General features: G+C 52.2%; 2 protein-coding genes and 1 long non-coding RNA gene across 21 annotated transcripts in view; 2 read left to right on the top strand and 1 right to left on the bottom strand.

The window, feature by feature from the left end:
• Window positions 1–4,973, bottom strand: part of LOC123577752 (BTG3 associated nuclear protein) — a 112,563-nt gene extending 107,590 nt beyond the window's left edge. For 2 of the 6 annotated variants that reach the window (XM_045439950.1, XM_045439953.1), the window contains exon 1: window positions 4,580–4,717. The gene's annotated coding sequence lies outside the window, so the exon portion shown is untranslated. Of the gene's footprint in view, window positions 1–4,579; window positions 4,718–4,874 lie in introns of those variants that run through there. The other 4 variants (XM_045439946.1, XM_045439952.1, XM_045439951.1 and 1 more) reach the window with 3 other exon arrangements.
• On the top strand, window positions 80–288 carry LOC123577756. The gene is made up of 2 exons (XR_006702069.1): window positions 80–180; window positions 219–288. It is a non-coding gene; the product is annotated as an uncharacterized LOC123577756 (long non-coding RNA).
• The window catches only part of CA5A (carbonic anhydrase 5A), a 53,682-nt gene continuing 36,785 nt past the window's right edge, over window positions 3,380–20,276 (top strand). For 4 of the 14 annotated variants that reach the window (XR_006702065.1, XR_006702064.1, XR_006702063.1 and 1 more), the window contains exon 1: window positions 15,754–17,018. Coding sequence is in view for 6 of the 14 variants with exons in the window: in XM_045439959.1 (XP_045295915.1) it covers window positions 16,862–17,018 (157 nt within the window). In the remaining 8 variants the exon portion in view is untranslated. Of the gene's footprint in view, window positions 3,881–4,779; window positions 4,884–15,752; window positions 17,019–20,276 lie in introns of those variants that run through there. The other 10 variants (XR_006702062.1, XM_045439956.1, XM_045439955.1 and 7 more) reach the window with 8 other exon arrangements.

Here is a 20,276-nt window from a genome sequence, read left to right as displayed (position 1 = left end):
GACGCTTAACCGACTGCGCCACCCAGGCGCCCCTTTCCCTGATTTTCGAGACCTGGACGCTTCTGAGGAGCAACAGTTAAGATTTTGGTGACTGTCTCTCAATCTGGGTTCACATGACCGCACTATGGGCACGCATTTCTGTCTCCGTGCAGGACACAGTATGTCTTATTACTGGTTAAGGTGGTATCTGTCAGGTTTATGTCTTATTACTGGTTAAGGTGGTATCTGTCAGGTTTTTCCACCGTGAAGTTACCATTTTTCCCTTTGTGATATATAAATCTCTTGGGAGAGACACTTGGGGCTACGTAAGTATCACAGATTGGAGGACACTTCAGGAGACATGACAACTAAATGCAGAGTGGGATCCTGGATTAGATCCTGAAACAGAAAAAGGACATTAATGGAAAACTGATGAAATTCAGTTAGGTCTGTAATTTAGTCAATAGTGTTGTGCTAATGCTAAGGTTCTGATTTTTAAGGACACTTGATTATGTAAGAAGTCAGCGTTATGGCAAGTGGGTGACAGGAAGAGGGAAGCGCTCTGAACTATTCCCCCCAACTTTTCTTTAACTGTAAATTTACTTCAAAGTTAAAAGTTTACAAAGTTGCAGATTCTGATTCCATGTCTGCTGGGGGCCTGAGAGTGTGCATTTCTCCCAAACACCTAGAGATGGCAAGGTCACTGATCCCCGGACCACTTCACATGGGCCTCGCTGGGCCCTGACAAATGCAGCTGATGTATTTCACCGTGCACAACTTTCAAAGGACAATCGACTAAAATGCGTGGAGATTACGCTTTAGGGGCGCCTGGGTGACTCAGTCAGTTGAGCGCCAAACTCTGATTTTGGTTCTGGTCATGATCAGTTAGTGGGATCGAGCCCTTGGGATTCTCTCTCTCCTTTCTGCTCCTTCCCTGCTCGTTCTCTCTCCCTGTCTCAATATAAATAAATAAAACACGGGGCGGGGGGGGGGGGGGCGGCAGGGAATAAAAATATTTTGAAAAAATACTGTTAAAAGATTACACTTCAAGTACAGTAATCACTGTTTAACTGGAGGCAAATCCTTAAACTCGGGCATGCTTAAGTGCTATCTTTGTACGAGGACATGGTGTGAGAAGCCGGTGCGACGTGCCAAGACCGAAAGAAGAGTATGAAATCACAACCTTTGTCTACGGTTGGCCTTCCCCAGCTGAGCTTGGCACTCCTCCAAGGCTGCAGAGCCAGAACCTCCAGCAGGAACGCACCACGTCCGCCCACACTGCAGCGCGGAGATGGCCATGGGGACAATGAGTAGGCCACCCATCCCACTGACAGAAGGCACCCATTACCAAGGCCACAGGGAGGCAGGAGAGCAGAGGGACAAGAATGGGCTCTGGAATTCCTGCTCACAGTGAGAACGAGCCACAAAGGTGATCTCTGCTCATCCCATTAAAATGACTTTTAATCGCATATAATAAACCCCCAAGAAAGAAGACACGGGCAAGGTATTTTGCCAATTTCTAGGAGACCGAAAGGATCTAGGAGGACAAAGGAAACCACAACCTGGAGCACATCGGAGTGGGTGTGGCCAGAGGAGGGCTCTAAGCCTGTGGTGGGCCAGGACACTCGGCGAAGCAAGGGCTGAGCCTGCTCACAGAAGTGGGATCCCGGCACGGAAAAGCTATACAAGAGTCCTCCCTAGACCAGGGGGAGCAGCCCCACATCAAAGGGGTCTTTCTTAAGCTGTAAGACGCAGAGGAAAAGTCTCTGGATTCTGGCACTCAAAGTCCCACACAGTAACAAGTTCCCGATCACCTGAGGGGAGACCCGCACATTTTCAAAACCAGCCCCACAGACTCAGCTCTCTGCCTACCTTCTCTGGCCTTAGACAACAATAATTACCAATATTTAAGGAGTATTTGCCTTATGAAGTATGAAACCGGTATTTTTAAAAAGATGATGGAGACGGTGACACTAGAATAAGAAATCGGAGAATAAAAGACATGCAAGAAAATCCTTACTGGTCTCCTCAAAGTCGAGAAGATAATGCATTCACAAAACAATAAACTGTGGGGGGAGAAAAACAGAATAAGCTCTTCGAAATTTTCAGCTGTGTTAATAAAAAATTTAAAAGATTGGGCAATATATCGAAGCCCTCTCCCAGAAATGAGAAGAAAATGACAAAGGAAGAGAAGAAAGAGATTCAAGGGATCAATCCAAGATGTCCACCATCAAACTAATAAGAACTCCTGGAAGAGGAAAAGCAGAAACAATTCTCAAATAAATACAAAGAGAATTTCCCAGAGCTGAAAGGCAAGCCCCCAGAGGCACAGAGCACTCAAAGTGGGACTCCACATCCTGGGGCACTTTGAAAATGCCCCTAACACCAAAGAGGATCCTAAAAAGTTACCCAAAAGGAATAAGGCTACTTGGCAGAAGGTTCTCATTGAAATGATGAAGAAAGCCATGATTACACATGGAATCTTGAACAAACTCAGATGTATAATACAGGAAAATATCGGCAGTACACTTGTAACTGGCCTACAGAGTAATCAACCCAGATCAGAAAAAGAGGACAGAGACCCGGGGAGAAGACGGGACATTGGAGAGATCTGGCATGCTTTAAAATTTAAGACAAAGGATCATGGGAACAGCAAATGCAAAAATACCAAAAAAAAAAAAAAAAAAAAAAAAAAAAAGCCATTACCAACAACAGAAAAAACAAAAGACTGTAGGAGAGAGAAAATGCACCACTCGGCCTTGAAGCAAACAGTATTTGTACAGTCATAAACAATTTAACACAGTTAATTCAGGGGGTAGAAAAAATGGCATCTGACCCGAAAAGTGAAATCATCTATCATAACAGAAAGTCGACAATGTGTAAAACTAATAAACTACCAAGTTTCGCTTCAGAGCTATGGAAACCTTCCAGAAGGAACATTAAAAAGATTTCTTTGAGGAGACAAACTGAAAGGCTGGACAGGGGACTGCTGCTTCTCAATATTCAAGTTTTTCACCGACATTTTACTGTGTATAGGACTTTGGTTAAAATATCAGATATACGGATATACATATATATATACATATATATATACACATATACATACACATATATACATATACACACACACACACACACACACACATATATATATATATATATATATAAAAGCTCGAACCTCAGACAGACTGAGTTCAAAGCCTTGGCTCTGTGTGTCCTGGACGAGTCTCTTAACCTCTGTGGGCCTCCGCCACCTCACCGGATCGCTGGGACAAGAGACACTGGAAATGATTAGCAGTCCCAGCCACAGCACATAACCCACAAACGGCAGCCATTTCTGAAAACTTAAAGCCAACGGACGTGGTCAGGATCCAACATCACAAGAACGTACTCTTATCTTAACTGCGAGACGAGGAGAAAAAGGGAGCCAAACATACAGAAAGAACTAGCCTCGCGGGCGGTTTGGGGGTTTCTGCTACCACCGGGCGTCTGTACCCCGGGGCGGTCCCAAGGGCTGGATCTCGAATGGCCGGCTGACCTACTTTCTGACCGCCTGCTCCCCCGCTTCCGGAGGACCACCTGACTACCCCCAAGTTCGCTCCCGTCTCCCGAACTGCCAGTCGCCAAGTGTGCCCGACAAGGGGCCGGCCCCTCCCACCGACCACCTTCCCCGGGCGCCGCCGCACCAACGCCGCCGGGCCCGGGAGCGCCTTCCGGGGCGGGACAGGTAATTCCGAACGGGCCGCCAAGAGCCACTCCGGTCGAACAGACCCAAAGCCGGGCAAAGTCTCGGTCCTCAGACGCCCACAGGTGTGGGCAGCTCTTCCGGGAGCACTCAGGTCTTCAGTGAAAACCCAGCCCCGCGTGAAGGCGGCGTCTCCAAGGTGCTCACACGGTGCAGGTGGGACCGGCATCCGAGGTCGCACTTCCGAAGGGCCACACTAAACAGGCGGGGGGGGGGGGGGGCCCGAACCCCTAAATCTTCCCTCGCGGACGACCCCCCCCCCCCCGCTCCGGGAGCCCTCGGCCGAGCGGGGGCGTGCGCTCTCGCCCGCCGGTGCCCCAGGGCACACGCCGGCCCGGAGACCGGCCTGACAGCGGCCACCGGCGCCGGGCTCGCTCGCGGCGCCGTCTCCCCTCGTCCCCGCCAAGTGGCAGGGGCGGCCCCGCCACCGCGCGCGGCCGCGGGCGCCCGGTCCCCCGCCCGTCCCACCGGCGCGGCGCGCGGCACCCCGGGGGGAGCGAGGCTCGCGCGCGGCCCCACGCCCGGCCCGCCGCCGGGAGCGCCGCCGGGGCCAGGGGGCGGGGGAGGGGCGGGCTCGCGGCGGGCGGCGAGGAGAGGCTGACGGGGGCGGAGGGCCCGCGGCGGGGAAGCAGCAGGAACCGGGAAGGGGGACCGGGGGAGCGGAGGGCGCCGACAGGGCCGAGGGCGGCGGGCCGTTGGCCGGCCGCGCAGGGCGTCCCGGGCGGGGGCGGCGGGCGCGGCGGCCGGAGGAGGGCGCAGGGAGGAGGGAGGAGGGGAGATCTCGCTCTCGCTCTCGCTCTCGCCCCGCGGGAAGGGGGAGGTGGAGACGCGACCGGCTGCGGGAGCTGCAATTACCGTGTGGGCTGCGGAATTCTCGTGGTGTTTGTCGGGGAGATGCGATAATGGCGTCCGTCCTCGCGAGAGAAGCCGCCGCTCTGCGCAGGCGCCGCGAGTCCCTCCCCGCGGCCCTCCGCCCTGCACCGTCTGCGCACGCTCCCTAAGCGGGGCGCGCCGGGCGCAGGGACGGGGCGAGGGGGTGGGGCCTGCCGCTCGGAGCCTCCCGCGCGCGCTTTCGCCCGCGCCGACGACCGCCGAGCATGCGCACGCGTCCTCCTGCCGCGCCCTAGTTTGGGCCTCTGAGGGTCCTTACCTCCTCAGCGTAAGCTCCGTCTCCGCGTTAGCCCAGTGGGAAGCTGCGTCGGTGGACCGTGAGAGGAATTTACATTTTTCTCTGAGGCCGAATGAATAGGAATCAGTTCTCCCCTCGACGACTACATATCCCAGAGGGCCGTGCGCGACCCGCTAGCGGTGCTTTCTGGGAATCGTAGTCCCTGCGTGTGCGCTCTGCCTGCCGGTACTTGTAGTCTCTCCGTACTCGGGTCTCCCGTCAGGGGCCGCGCCCGCGGCTGCTGGGACTTGTAGTTGAGACGCGGGGGTCGCGGCCGCTGCCGCTGGGGAGGCGCGCCCCCAGGTAATAGGAGGTGCTCCGGGCTCCGCGGCGTCCGTCCACACCTCCCGGCGCTCACGAGTGGAAAAACGTGTGTGTGGTTATGTGGCATAAGTACCGTATGTAACGAATGTGTTACCGTACGAGACGTGCGTCAGTAATGTATAGGCTATCTTATGGACGAGCACGAATTCGGTGTGTGGACGTGTTCCACGTATGTAGCATAAATGCACGCTTGTTGGCACTCGTGGGAAGAAATCACTGAACTGTAGACAATCCCCAGAAACGATTCCTGCTGACTGCCATCAGCATTGCGCCTCACGCGGGCTGGGGTTCCCGTTGCTTTTCCTTCTTCTCTCTACTCGCCTCTGTTTTCCGAGTTGTTTACGACGAGCAAGAACAAGGCTGTGGAGCTATTTTCATTTGGGAAAGAAAACGCTTCCCTGCAAGTTTCCTGCCCACTTCCCTTTTTGCCAGGAACAAAAAGCCTAATTCAGGGCAGTAACGCGCCGTGTGACCTTGGGCAACCTCGTTAGTTAGAATCTCTTCCAGAATTAACACCTGGGAGCTCTCCTGAGGCTGGTCATTGGGTTTCTTTGCAGGAAAAGTGCCTTAAAGAAATTCCAGAGAAGAGTCACAGAAGCTCAGTGCTGGAAGAGATATTTATTCACATCGAAATGAGAATTTTCCTGTCTACAGATGAGGGAAAATTGCTCAGCAAGGTCACGCTGCTGGAAAAAGACAAAAGCGGCGTTAGGAATCCAAAACACTGTGGTCTAGAGTCCGCTCATAGTGGGGGAAAAGGGTTGCGGAAGCTGAGCACACAGATCCTGAGAGATGAGTGGCTGCAAAATGGTTTTAGACGGCCGTGCCTTCTGTCCCACCCCTGCCTCAGTCATTGCCAAGTCTAAAACTTAACCAAGATTTCTTAGATACGTGCGTATCTGACTAGAACGCAGGTAACTGTAGACTGGCAATTTTCGTGTCGTTTCAAAACATCACACAGTTCCTTGTCTGTAGCTCCAGTGCAGGTGTGGGTGGCCGGCTCCTTCCCGGCCGGGCCTTGCACACTGCGGGGCCCCAAGCCACTGCTAAGTCATCATCAGACAGTAAGCCCATCAAAACTGTCTTTGTGCTTATGCCAGAGTCGCTGACTTCTCTTTCTCGTTGTTGATGACTCAGATTCATGCGTTTTACACTTAGCCACCCAGGAAGCTCAAATAAAGGAGAGTGTTAATATTGACATCTAGCTGATTAGCCACGGTTTTAAAAATAATTAAATAGCTGGCCGTTGGCAAAGCCAGCTGTCTACCAAAGAAGGGCTGCTTCCCTATTGCAGAGGGCCCTGCTCCATGGCAGTCAATTCGTACACGATTCCCGTCCAGGTTCTGGAGGTAATGAGGCTAGTGTCCTGTTAGTGGGGGCTTTATGGCCAGAGAGGGAGGGCACTCTGGCCTGGATGGTACCAGAAACGGGGGAACCCCCTTCCACGTGTGCGCACTGGGCATTCGCAGACATCTCAAAGGCCCCATCAAAATTGTGCGATGCCATTTCCAGCAGACCCTGGGATCCTGCAGAAGCGTCCTGTTCCTGAAGATGTCATTAGGATGAAGCCAAGTCCATTATGCATGAAACTCTCAGTTGCCCAGGAAAAAGCCTAGAAAACAGCACAGTTGTCTGTAAGAGCAGGGACATGGAGTTGGCCTGACCTGGGCTTGGAATCCAAGCTCTCCTGTGGCACGTGTTGCACTGCCGAGGCCTTGTGAGCCTTGGCCGCCTCCTCCGGAAACTGGCGTCTCAGACTCACAGCTCATGGGAATATTGGGAGGATTCAAGGAAGTAGAGCTTGTAAAGGGTTTCACAGAAGGCCCGACTCAAGAAATGATCGCATTATCATGTGTTAAGTTGCCGTGCCTTGAGTCAGGCGTATATTATAGTCCGTATTCTTTGTGAAGAACGTGAAGTTCAGAGAGGTTAACACCCAGGGCCACATGGCCAAGGCAGTGCTAGAGCTGTGAGGTGGAAGGTTGTGAAATCTGGCAGGAAAGGTGGTTAGGATAGGGGCTGTGCGGGTCCCTGTTGGCCAAAGGATGTGTTTTGTCTTGATCCTAAAATAACCAAAGCCTCGGGGCGCCTGGGTGGCGCAGTCGGTTAAGCGTCCGACTTCAGCTCAGGTCACCATCTCGCGGTCCGCGAGTTCGAGCCCCGCGTCGGGCTCTGGGCTGATGGCTCAGAGCCTGGAGCCTGTTTCCGATTCTGTGTCTCCCTCTCTCTCTGCCCCTCCCCCGTTCATGCTCTGTCTCTCTCTGTCTCAAAAAATAAATAAACGTTAAAAAAAATAAAATAACCAAAGCCTTTTCAAGGTTTGGGACAAGGGTAGATATGATCAGATTTGCATTTTCAAAAGTTGCTTTAGCTGGAATGATGAAAAATGAATTGGGCATGGGGAGGAGGGTTCCTAAGTGAATTTGGGGGAGTACTTGAGGAGGCTGTGGCAGGGGTCCTGGCAAGAGGTGACGGAAGCCTGAACTAGGGTGGTCACAGTGGAGAAGAGATGTCATGGGATGAGATCAAAAGGACTTGACCCCCAACCTGATACTGGGGACAGAGGCAAGGCGCAGGGCTTGGGGGTGGCATCTGGGATGTCATCTGAGCCTGCAATTACGGGAAAACAGATGGATAGAAGCACCATTCCCTGAGATGAGGAGCTCCGGGCACCACCAGCCACTGACCACCAGCCACAGCTCTGGAGACTACCCCGAACAGTGCCTCTTTATAATTTGTCCACCTACAGGGGATGATCTGTCATTCCGCTCCTACCCCGGGACACCTTTTTCCGCCTCACACAAAAGCACCTGCTGGGAAGAGATGAGGTTTGGGGATGAATGATGATAGAGGAGTCCGTGGGTGGTTCAGGGAAAATGGGAAGAAGCAACGCTCAGCAGGCACTGTAGCCCCATCCCCCCACTTACGTGGATTCTAGCCAGACCCGAGACAGGCCACAGCCACACGTTCTGGTCCATCAAGAGAATTACGGGCCAGGTAGTACGTCAGCACCATGGTAGAATAGGAGGTCCCCCGTCACACACCCCCTCAGCAACCATAATTCAACGGCCATCCATGGCTGAAGCCTTCCTGGAACCCTGAGACCCAGCTCTAGCCACTCGGCAGCCGTGGTCCAGGAACAGTCCCACCCACCAAGGGACACGGAGGGAAACCCACCCACCACATCAATACAATGAAAACCACACAATCATCTCATTAGATGCAGAAAAAGCATTTGACAAAATTCAGCACCCTTCATGATAAAAGCTTTCAAAATAGCAATAAATGCAGTAATAGGCCTCAGCATAAAACCCATGTATGCAAACGGGTGTAGCCGCTGTCGAAAACAGTATGGAAGGTCCTCAAAAAATGGAAGATAGAACTACCACGTGATCCAGCAACCACTTCTGGGTAAACATCCAAACGAAACGCAAACAGAAGAGACGTCCACGCTCCCGTGTTCACCACAACTTCCTTCTCGATAGGAAGACATGGAAACAAGCTAAGTGGCCATCAGTGGATGAAAAAGTTGTGGCATAGGTAAAAAATGGAGTACTATTCAGCTGCGAGAAAGAGGGACATCCTGCCATTTGTGACAACGTGGACGAACCTGGAGGGCATCATGCTAAGTGATGTAAGCCAGACACAGACAGGCACTGCATGGTCTCACTTACGTGTGGAATCTAAAAAAGTCACACTTGGGGCGCCTGGGTGGCGCAGTCGGTTAAGCGTCCGACTTCAGCCAGGTCACGATCTCGCGGTCCGTGAGTTCGAGCCCCGCGTCGGGCTCTGGGCTGATGGCTCAGAGCCTGTAGCCTGTTTCCGATTCTGTGTCTCCCTCTCTCTCTGCCCCTCCCCCGTTCATGCTCTGTCTCTCTCTGTCCCAGAAATAAATAAACGTTGAAAAAAAAAATAAATAAAAAAAAAATAAAAAAGTCACACTTACAGGGCACCAGGGTGTCTCGGTCGGTTAAGCATCCCACTTCCGCTCAGGTCATGGTCTCGTGGTTCATGAGTTTGAGCCTCACATCGGGCTCTGTGCTGACAGCAAGGAGCCTGCTTGGGATTCTCTCCCATACCGCACGAGCTCTTTCTCTCTCAAAAATAGATAAATAGGGGCGCCTGGGTGGCGCAGTCGGTTAAGCGTCCGACTTCAGCCAGGTCACGATCTCGTGGTCCGTGAGTTCGAGCCCCGCGTCGGGCTCTGGGCTGATGGCTCAGAGCCTGGAGCCTGTTTCCGATTCTGTGTCTCCCTCTCTCTCTGCCCCTCCCCCGTTCATGCTCTGTCTCTCTCTGTCCCAAAAATAAATAAACGTTGAAAAAAAATAGATAAATAAACATTTTTTAAATAAAATAAAGTAAAAAAAAAAAGTCGAACTTCCAGAAGCAGACAGTAGAAGAGTGGTTATCAGGGTCAGGGTGAGGGAGATGGGAACGCTGGTCAAAGTGTACAGACTTCCAGTTAAAAAATTTTTTTTAATGTTTATTTGTTTTTGAGAAAGAGAGACACCGAGTATGAGTGTGGGAGAGGCAGAGAGAAAGGGAGACACAGAATCCCAAGCAGGCTCCAGGCTATGAGCCATCAGCACAGACCCCGATGCGGGTCTCAAACTGACAAATGGCGAGGTCAGACCTGAGCCGAAGTTGGACGCATAACCGACTGAGCCACCCAGGTGCCCCCGGACTTCCTTCCAGTTTTAAGATGAATGCACTTGGGGATCTAACGTACAGTATGGGGACTACACCGTGTACTTGGAAGTGACCAAGACCTCAAGCACTCTCACCACAAAAAGAGCAATCCTAACTGTGTCAGGTGGTGGAGTTGTTCATTAACCTGCTTGTGGTCGGACTTTCATAGTGTATACGCATGCGAAATTGTCATTTTCTTTGTCCATTTTACTTCAATAAGGCTGGAAAATAAATTATTTTTTTAAAGTCTTCAGGGAGAACTCTATTCAGTCACTGCTGCATGGATAGGATGTCCTGTGAATCTGGGAAAGGTACCGAAACGTCCTGTGCCTTCTTTTCCACCCCTGGAAAGTGTGGTGTTGAGACCTCATAAAAGTCACCTGTGACATCGGTGCCTTTGCGTACAGATTGTGACATGGACTCCACTCCTGGCTCATATTACCTCTGTGTGGCTCTGGACCAGTCACATGACATCCCTGGCCTCGGTATCCTCATCTGTAAAATGGGACAATAAAATCTACTTGGCAGAGTTGTTTCTAAATTTTGAAATTGACCATGGAAAGTGCTCACCACAGCATCTGGCACAAAGGGGACGCTTACCCTGATGTTGTTGTCAAACTTTATATCCATGCAAATGACTTGGAGGCTACCACTGCTAATGAGACATCGATCGCTGCCACTGTCGACTGCTCATGGGGGCCGAGTGCTGTGCCTTTACTGGATCACGTAATAACCCGCTCCTCCAGCTACACTTTGCCAGGCCTGCTTGACTGCTTTTTTTCTCCGTCTCTTTTTTTTTATTATAGTTAAATACACATCACATAAAATTTCCCATTTTAACCGTTCTAAATACACACTTCAGTGCTATTAAGTACCTTCACAAAGTTGTGCAACCATCACCACTAACTTGTTCCAGAACCTTTCTGTCTTCCCCAAAATGGCTTCCCCATTATCCATCACTCCCGCACCCCCCAGCCCTGGCAACCCCTCACCTGCTTTCCGTCTCTATACATTTGCCTGTTCTGGATATTTCATGTAGGTGGCATCCTACAACTTGTGGCCTTTTGTGACTGGCTTCTTTCACTCACATGACATTTTCAAGGGCCGTCCATCCCCGTTGTAACGTGTGTTAGGCCTGCGCATCTTTTTGTTGTTGTTGTTGTTACTGAATCTTATTTTTTAGAGCAGTTTTTGGTTCACAGCAAAGCGGAACGGAAAAGTACAGAGACAGCATGTGCAGCCCTCGCGCGTCTACGCTCACGGCCTCCCCCCGTCACCAACATCCCCCATCAGAGTGGGATATTTGTGACAGTTCGCGAGGCCTCCAGTGACACATCGTGGTCACCCAGAGGTCACTCTTGGTGTACCGTCTTTGTATCTCTGGCACATATTTTCTCCCGGTCTGTGGCTTGTCTTCTCGAGAAGTCCTCTGACATTGTCTCTCACACGGCACAAGTTCCTCGTGTCAACGAAGGCTCACGCGTTAGCGATCTCTCTCCTGGACCGCGCCTTCGGTGCCATATCTGAAAAGGCATCACCCCACCCAGGGTCACCTAGATTTTCTCCTGTGTCATCTTTGAGGACGTTTTAGTTTTGCATTTTACATTTCGATCCGCGATCCATTTTGAGATCATTTTTACGAAGGGCCTAAGGGCTGTGTCTCGACTGATTTTTTTGCACGTGGACGTGCCGTTGTACCAGTGCCGTCGGTTCCGAACATGCCTTCGCTCTTTTGTCACCGCCCAGTCCCCCGAGGTCGATTTCTGGGCTCCCTTCCATCCCACGGACCGATTTGTATATTCTTCAGCCACCACCACACTGCCTTGATTACTGTAACTTCGTTTTTTATGACTGATTAATTGCATCTTGTGATACTGTTTGGTTTTTTTTTCTCAATCCACTCATCCTTTGCTGAACATTTGGGTCATTTCTATGTTTTGGTTATTATGAGTAATGCTGCTGTGCACATTTGTGTACAAGCATTTACGTGCACGTATGTTTTCACTCCTCCTGGGTGTGTACCTCGGAACCGAATTGCCGGGACTCATGATAACTCTGCATTTGACTTATTGAAGAGCCCACGTGCCCTCCCAAATGGCACTCCTCATCGTTCTCGGTGAGCAAATGCTGCTTTCCCGATTCAGAGAGGCCCACATCGAGAGGAACCGACAGCCAGCGGCACCTCGCCAGCCTTGTGGGCGCACCGCCTTGGAAGCGGGTCCTCCAGTCCCAGATGGGCCGTCTCAACTGTGGCCTCCTGGGGCAGAGACAGGCACTTTCTACTGAGCCCTGCCCAGATGGCAGTTGTGTGAGCCCAAGCACGTTGTCTTCAGCCCCCACGTTTTGGAGTCATTTGTCAGGCAGCAGAAGACAATTGGGGCACAGACTTATGTGTACCCTTTTTATTCCAACCCAAACTCTCCGTGCACCAGGTAAGTATTGGGAATAGATGACTGGCCATTCCCTGCAATGCAGCGAGCACGGATTATACACTTTACGTTGGGCCTATGGAAGCAAACAGCCACGAGGCAAGGCTCAAAGAGGCAACCAGCTCAAGACCCCATACCTGAGCCCGGACTCTGCCAATTTCCAGCGAGGGAGAACTTAGATAATGCGCACGTCACTGCTCTGAGCTTCGGTTCCTTGTCTGTAGGATGGAGACCTAAGTGCCTACAAGTTAGCGCCCTTTGGGCTACGGGGGAATGTAAACTAGCTGAATACAATCAGAGGAACTCCTTGATTTCCATAAATGACACGTTCGGAAGTGCACTTCAGGACACGGGAATGGAAATTGCTTGGCCGAGGCAATGTCACGTACTCTGTCACGCTCTCTCTCCGTCCCTCTCTCCTTTTCCAGCCTTCCCGCCCTGGGGCTCACTTTGTCTCCGTTCTTGAGCAAGGTCTCAAGAAGAGTTCCCAGCAACTGCACACGGGGCACACCTTACCAGTCTAAGTCTCTTTCCCCATAATTGCAGCGAAACTTCCGGAGTTAACACCGATTGGTCAGTTCAGGTTACCTGTAAATGACCTTCCCTCTGGTTGGCCAAACCCGAGATACATCAGGGATGGGGTCAGCTTGACCTGAGCCTCATGGATGGCCAGTGGGGGAGGGCTAGTGTCGCCGGGAAGACTCGGGTGACGTTATCAGAGGAAAGGGGCCAGGTGTCAGGCAGGCGTACAGAGCATCTGCCCCTAGCACGAGTGTCCCAGGGCTCTCACGAGACCCAAAAGCGGCACCCAAGCCCGTGTGAGCAGTGATATCAACATTGATGTCTGTCCAATGGTTGTTTCTTTTCTCCCGGAAGCTGTTGATTTGTACTTTCCAGAAGGAAAGGTTGAGCATGTTTCAACAAAGAGGAGACAGTGTTTCTCTTGGGCTCCCAGGCACCTTTGATCCATTGATTTTCATTTGACTCAGGAGATGGTGTAATTAAGCCAGGCAGGTGGTGAATATCTCAATAGCACTGCTGAGTTTCAACATCCTTGTGAACAAGAGATTTCCACTACAAAGCATCCCCTTGGCTGCTCAGGTCACGGAAACAGGTTTACAGATCCATAAAATCAATAAAAGCGTGTGCCCAAAATTGTACTATAAAAAAAAACATCCCCGGAGAAGAAAAGAGATTACTGTGGACAAAATGCACGTGGAAACTCGCGTGTATTTGCAAGATTTTTGTCCAATCAGCATTTTTTCCTCTTTCCTTCTTCTTCTTTTTTTTTTTTTTTTCCCAACTAGAACAGAATTTCTTTATGGACAGTGTACGTATCATTTGGAGATCTTAAAGTACTTTGGAGAGCATTCAGTTGCATTTAGGAATGAATGTGAATTTCTATCACGTAAGAATAAAGCCCTCTCTGGAGAGAGTGATGCCAAGAAATTCGAGGCGTCTCACACAAGAGCGAGCTCCACGCTTTGATCACACAGTCTGCTCTATAAAAAGCTTTTGGCATGGTCCTCCAACACATATGTATTTACGAATAAATCATTCCTGTGTGTTAGGTATGATCACTGTGTGCTCTATTAAACATGTAAAATAGAAGTTATGACCAGTGAGAGAGGAAATAACGATAGAAATTCCTATCTTTTCTTCCTGCACTTTGAAGGACAGTCTGGAGTTGGCTCACGTGACTGAGAGGCTTAGCCAAGTCCAAAATCTGATAGGGGGGAGAAGCAGCAGGCCGGAGACCTGGGGGTGACCTGCAGAGCCCAAAGGGAGACTCTGGCAGAATTCCTTCTTGCTCAGGGGAGGTCAGTCTTTGTTCTATTCAGGCCTTCAACTGATTGGATGAGGCCCGCCCACAGTGGAGCATGTCCACTGACTTAAATGTTAATCACATCCAAAAAATGTCTACACTGAAGGGCTCCTGGATGGCTCAGTCAGTTGAGCGTCCAACTTTGGCTCAGGTCGTGATCGCGCGGTCCATCCGTTCGAGCCCCACTTCAGGCTCTGTGCTGACAGCTCAGAGCCGGGAAACTGCTTCAGAGTCTGTGTCTCCCTCTCTCTCTGCCCTTCCCCCATTCGTGCTCGGTCTCTGTCTCCCAAAAATAAACATTAAAAAGAAAAAACACATCTACACTGAAACATTCAGGACAATGTTCAACCGAATATCTTGGCACTGTGGCTCGGCCAAACTGACAGAAAAATAACCATCACGACTCCCCATGAGAAACGTTCAGTTCGGGCAGATAATTTCAACACGTCATATGAAGGCCACTGATTGGTGTTTTATGTGCAAAGGAGATACTAAGGAATTAGAAGGCGTTGGTTGGGATAAACATGAGGTTCTTTGGCTCAAAATACGAGGAAAGTGGGTGAGAATTGGACATGGTGCGCTCCCTCAAGAGAGTACGTTGGCCCTCATATCCACTATTTTAATACATTTGTCCTCGGACCCACGGTTGTCAAAAGTGGGAGTTCCAAAGATGTTCATGCAGTGTCATTTATAAGACAAAAAAAAAAAAAAAATAGGGGCGCGTGGGTAGCTCAGTCGGTTAAGTGTCCAACCTTGGCTTGGGTCATGATTTCGCGGTTCATGGGTTCAAGCCCCGTGTCAGGCTCTGTGCTGACGGCTCGGAGCCTGGAGCCTGCAGCCGGCTTCAGATTCTGTGTCTCCCTCTCTCTCTGACCCTCCCCAACTCACACTGTCTCTGTCTGTCTGTCTGTCTCTCTCTCTCTCTCTCTCAAAATAAATAAACATTAAATTAAAAAAAATAGGCCATCTGTAAAGGGAGTGATTTGATGGATTATGGTATATCTTTTCACAGAGTATTCTATAGTTCAAAAAAAACAAGCAAAAAGCACGGATGTAAAAGCTTATTCATGATAATTATCAAGTGACTACATCTGTATCTATATACATACATACGTACACATATATACCCTTTACATAGGATATGATTATCTCCAGTATTAAAAATAGAGAGAGAGAGAAGATTTTATGTCGTGGAGATTTCCAGAAAGAGCCACAGGAAACTGCTATCAGAATGCAGTTCACAAAAAGATAGAGGCATTCATTTTTCACCTTTGACCTACTTGAACTATTTTTCATAACATGCATGTAAATGGCTTCTCTATCTCTTTTGATGGCAGACATTTCAGTTTCTACTGTAATAGTGGCTGAACTGATGTTTGAGTCGGCTGGGAGGGTTGCGTGGGGCAGGCTCGGTTGGCAGTATTTTCTAGATAAAGCAGAGCTCTGTCGTGTGGCAACAGGAAGGACAGGGAGACCCCAGGACCACGGGGACAGCCAGTGTGGCGTTCTACCTCAAATAGGCTGGCTGAGGACGGCCGAGTAGCTGAGCACGGCCGAGGGCATGCCCTTCAGAGCGAAGGGGGCTACGGAGTGCTGGCTGACAGGGTCCCCGATGCCCGGGAAACCCGCGTTCCTTCAGGGCTCAGCCAGCTCCTAGAACGCCTGGAAGGCTGACCTGGGCATCGGTAGCAGAAATACCTCTCTCCTAAGTGCGTGAGTCATGGATTCGTTAAACCCTGAGGGCAACATAGCGGAGTTAGTGCTATTATTTCCCTACCTCACAGAGGAGGGAACTGGGGCAGAAGTCAATGAATGAATGAATGAAGCTACCCAAGGGTAGGTACCCTTGCAAAATGCCTCTGTGGAAGAAAAACCACGTGTATCCCAGAGTTGCAAGGAAGGCAGGCAGACGCAGGGGCCACCAGAGACCAGGTCAAAATTCTGTGCCTGTGACCAACAGGGTTCTTGGGAACCCACACGTGGACCCAAGGTTCCAAACCCCTGTTCTGTGGGGTTTTCCAGATCTAAGAGTCCAGGATTCTATGTGCATGAGAAGGGGGGCATTAGGATCCATGCTGACACGGTGACCTGGGAGCGCCCTGGGCTAGCCGGGACGTGTTAGTTTAGGCAGAACAAATTTGTATCGGGTCATGTCTCTTTGTTCCTGGCAGAGAGGGGTCACCTGCCCGCCTGCCCCTCCACCTTGGCAGTGCGTTGCCTAATTCCTGTCCCTGCACTCTGGAACCTGCCACTCCCTCCGCACACGCACGGCACGGCTTTGTGCCTGGCCCTACACGCATACCACACGGCTCCGAACTAGGGGTCAACATCCAGGAACAAGGCCTTTGCTCTCTCCTATTTGCCTCTTGCCCTCTTCGCCAGGACGAGCAGTGGGCTCTCCACTGTGAGCTCCTGACTCCCCGGCACACTCTGCTGTTTACCAGATCAAAGCGAACCGAGGGGCCGGCCACGGTGAAGGCCACAGGTCTGTCGCGGGGCACCCACCCCTATGCCAAACTGAACATCGTCCAGAAGCCGGGGCAGGCGCGGGTTGAAATTTAACCTTCGGGATCGGGGGGTTGGGTGAGTTTCTACAAAAAGAGGTAGGCCAACCCCGTTCCACGATCGTCCAGACCAAAGTGAGAGCAGAGAGTAGGAAGATCACCCTGTGTTTACGGGGCTCTGAGGGGAGCAGTTCGAAGATGTTGAGGACCCCGGTGTCGGGCAGGAGCCTTTGGAAGTCGTCCAATTTCTCCGTCTCCGTCAAGCGGATGTGGGGGACCCCCCGCAGTCATCCGCTGAGGCTGGAGCGAAGGTGCTCACAGGGTCCTTGTGTGCAGAGAAATCAGACTGATACTGGTAAGTGGGCCCTCAGATTTCCCCAGATGCACTTTGATGTTTGGCTAATTCTGTAGCGTCTTCCAAAATGAGAGGCGTTAGAACCGGCCTGCTGGGGTTCAGGTTCCCAGTCTGTCTCCTTTTCCTGTGGGTGAACTTGGACAATTCCTTTAAGCTCTGTTCCGCAGAGCCATCAGGAGGGTGAGACCCTCAGAAGAAGACAGTTAGCAAGTGCCCCCTGGGATGGGTTGTTACTGGGACCATCCAGCCCCCTAGAAATTAGCCCCGCCAACCAGTCCCAGCCAGTCGTTTGAGCTCCAGAACCCCTCAGGCAGAGACCATTGTCAGCAAACGTGCAGTAAACACGTTATCCAGGGGCACCTGGGTGGCTCCCTCGGTTAAGCGTCCGACTTTGGCTCAGCTCATGATCTCACGGTTTGTGAGTTCGAGCCCCGCATCGGGCTCCGTGCTGACAGTTCGGAGCCTGGTGCCTGCTTCCGATTCTGTGTCTCCCTGTCTCTCAGCCCTCTCCTGCTCATGCTCTGTCTCTCTCTGTCTCTCAATAATAAATAAATGTTAAAAAATTAAAAAAAAAAAAAAAAACAAACACATCATCCAACCAAAGACTGCCCCGGGTCAGCCGCACCCTGACGGCAGTGTCCTTAACATTCTGCGACCTCCCTCATTGTGGGTCTCAGATTTCTCCTCTGTCAAAAAAAAAAAAAAAGGCTGGCTGATGAGATCACTTCTGATTTTCATTCCTAAAATATCCACACCGTCCAGGTTGGCCAGCGGGAAGAGCTTGGGCTTCTTCTCAGTGGCTCCTGAGTGTGGTCACTCGGGACAAGTGACTCTTGTCAGAGGTGAGAGCGGGGCCGGCTGCTTTCATGCCCCCTGAGCCCCAGTCTCCTTGTCTGTAAAATGGGAGAAGCGCCTGTCTCGCAGGGTCATGTAGACACGGAACCACGTGCAGAAAGCCCGGTGCACAGTGGGCTCCCAGTGAACGTTCCGGACTCGGACTCGGAGTGGGTGCCCGGGATGGCAGCAAGGTCGGCACCGGCAGCCGGAAGCAAAACGCTGGGCCCTGCCCTGGACCTACCTGTAAACTTCAGACCACACGGAAAGGCGCTCACACCTGACCGGCCTCCGAGCCCAGCTCCCAGAGGCCACCGCTAGGTTTGCTTCAGGGCTCACCTCTGACGCTTTCCTCCACGCACAGGAAACGGGTCCGCGCATTCACAAGGCTTCTCACTGAAGCAAACGCGGACCCCACTGGACATGTCGATCTGCACCTGGGTGTTCTCGACTCGACTGGAGACATCCTCACAACCGTCCCTTCTTTTACGCTTGGTGTGACCGGGACGAACATCAAGCCCCCTCGACCGGAACCCTGGCCCCGCCACTTCCGGACCCCTCGGCAGGTGCCTCCCCCCCTTGACCCCCGGGAAGTCACGGTACTTATCACACGGCGCTGTGGGAGGCAGAGAGGAGGCCGGGGATGGACCGGCCTAGAACGTGGAACCGCGTCCCAGGCACTGACTCTTGTCACTGTCCCCTTGGGCCGTAGCATGGATACCTCCGTATTTAACCACTTCCTTTTTGGGGAATGTCAGGTGGGCTCCAATCTCTAACTATGACCAACCACATCCTCGCACATCCCCACACCCGTGTGCAGGACAGAGTGACGTTTTGTGTCACCTGGTCTTCAAACTACCTTCAGGGGAACCCCAGGGCTCCGCGGCGATTTCAGAACGCCACATTGGGCACTCTCTTCCACCAAAGGAAGACTGGAGCTTCCTGAGAGGTTTGTGCCTCATGTTAGCGTCTTGTGCGTCGGTATTTGGCAGAACATTTCCTTTGGGGGACAAAGAGAGTTTGTTACTAAATACACCGCCCGCCACCCCCAGTGTATTATCGGGGGCCGGGGGCCGTTCCAGGAGCCCCTGGGATTCTGGAAAGGAGGGATGGAACTTTATGTAGACTGTTTTCTCCTAAACACGCGTAGCGACAGAAAGTTTAATCTGTAAATTTGGCACAGAGGTGAACGGGACCGATAATAAAACAGAAAACCGGAACGTCGTAGTCAAAGAAGGTCACCGCGGCCTTACCGCACTATCCTCACTCTGGCGATGACGTGAGGTGATAAAACGCCCAGGCGATGAGGTGAAGCGGGATGAGTGACCGAGCCTTAGGCCATCAGTGACCCGGTAGCACGTGAGAAGCGGGATCGTCCGCTGCCCGACTGACTGTGGTTGACCGCCAGTTGCTGAAACCGCAGGCAGAGAAACCGCAGGTCAGGGGACCTCTGTGTGACCGAAAGTCGCCGGTGGCTCAGCCTAGAGAGAACACTGACAGCATTATAAAATGTTCCAGAGTCATCTCAATCCCACATTCCCTGGCCACGCCCCGGGACCCACGGGAGCTACCTTTCGCCGAGGGAGTGCGTCCCTTCCCCAGGCCGGATTGGTGACATCCGTGCTGGCGGGAGCATTGCACCCTGGCCATGGCAGACACGGCCCACGCGGGCCCTTCGGGGCAGCGTTAACGCCTGCCAGCGCGCCGCAGCAAGTTCTCGGACACGTGAGCTGGCTGTGGCTCATGCATCCGCGAGGCTTCCCGGATTTGGCTCAGCCGGGCAGCGGGGAGGGTCCAGATCCGTTCGGTGGGTCCTTCCTGGCACTGAGGCTGGTGCTTGACCCACGGCGGGAGGTGTTGAGTCAGCGAGAAGAAGATACCGCATTACTTTTATCACTTCCGTCGGCAAAGACCAGACTTAACTTTGCTGCGCCCTGGAGGCACACGGCCGCCAGGAACAGGCCCGGGAGCCCCTTCAGGATCCAAGCAGCCTCACCTCATGGTGCGCGGTCATGAGCAACGCCCTTTCACTGGGGACAGAGACTGTGTGCACATGGTTGGCAGCCCTGTGTGCAAATGTAACACATGGGGGGGGGGGCACAGACTTCCTGTGACCCCTGTGGGCTGGAGCCCCAGGGTGGGGGTGGGGGCACGGACTTCCCGTGACCACACCGTGACGATGACCGCGGATCCAAAGCAGATCAATGCCACGCGGGAAAGCCGGTTTTGGGGGGAGGGTTCAGGGAGGAGGTGAAGCAAAGGCCCCACGTGCAGGGCCGGGGTTGGGCTGCTGGGCAGCTGGTGGTCCCGGGCTCCGCGTTGGGCCGGTTTCCAGAGACCTGGCTCCTCTGGGGCCCCGTTTGTGACGAAGCCACCTGCCCTGAGGCACCAATCACTCCAGTGCGTCAGTGGAGGCCTTCTCTT

Source organism: Leopardus geoffroyi, chromosome E2 (assembly GCF_018350155.1).
Source record: "Leopardus geoffroyi isolate Oge1 chromosome E2, O.geoffroyi_Oge1_pat1.0, whole genome shotgun sequence".
NCBI classification, from domain to species: Eukaryota; Metazoa; Chordata; class Mammalia; order Carnivora; family Felidae; genus Leopardus; species Leopardus geoffroyi.
Note: the sequence above shows the minus strand (reverse complement) of the source record. Positions and strands in the feature narration are given on the sequence as shown.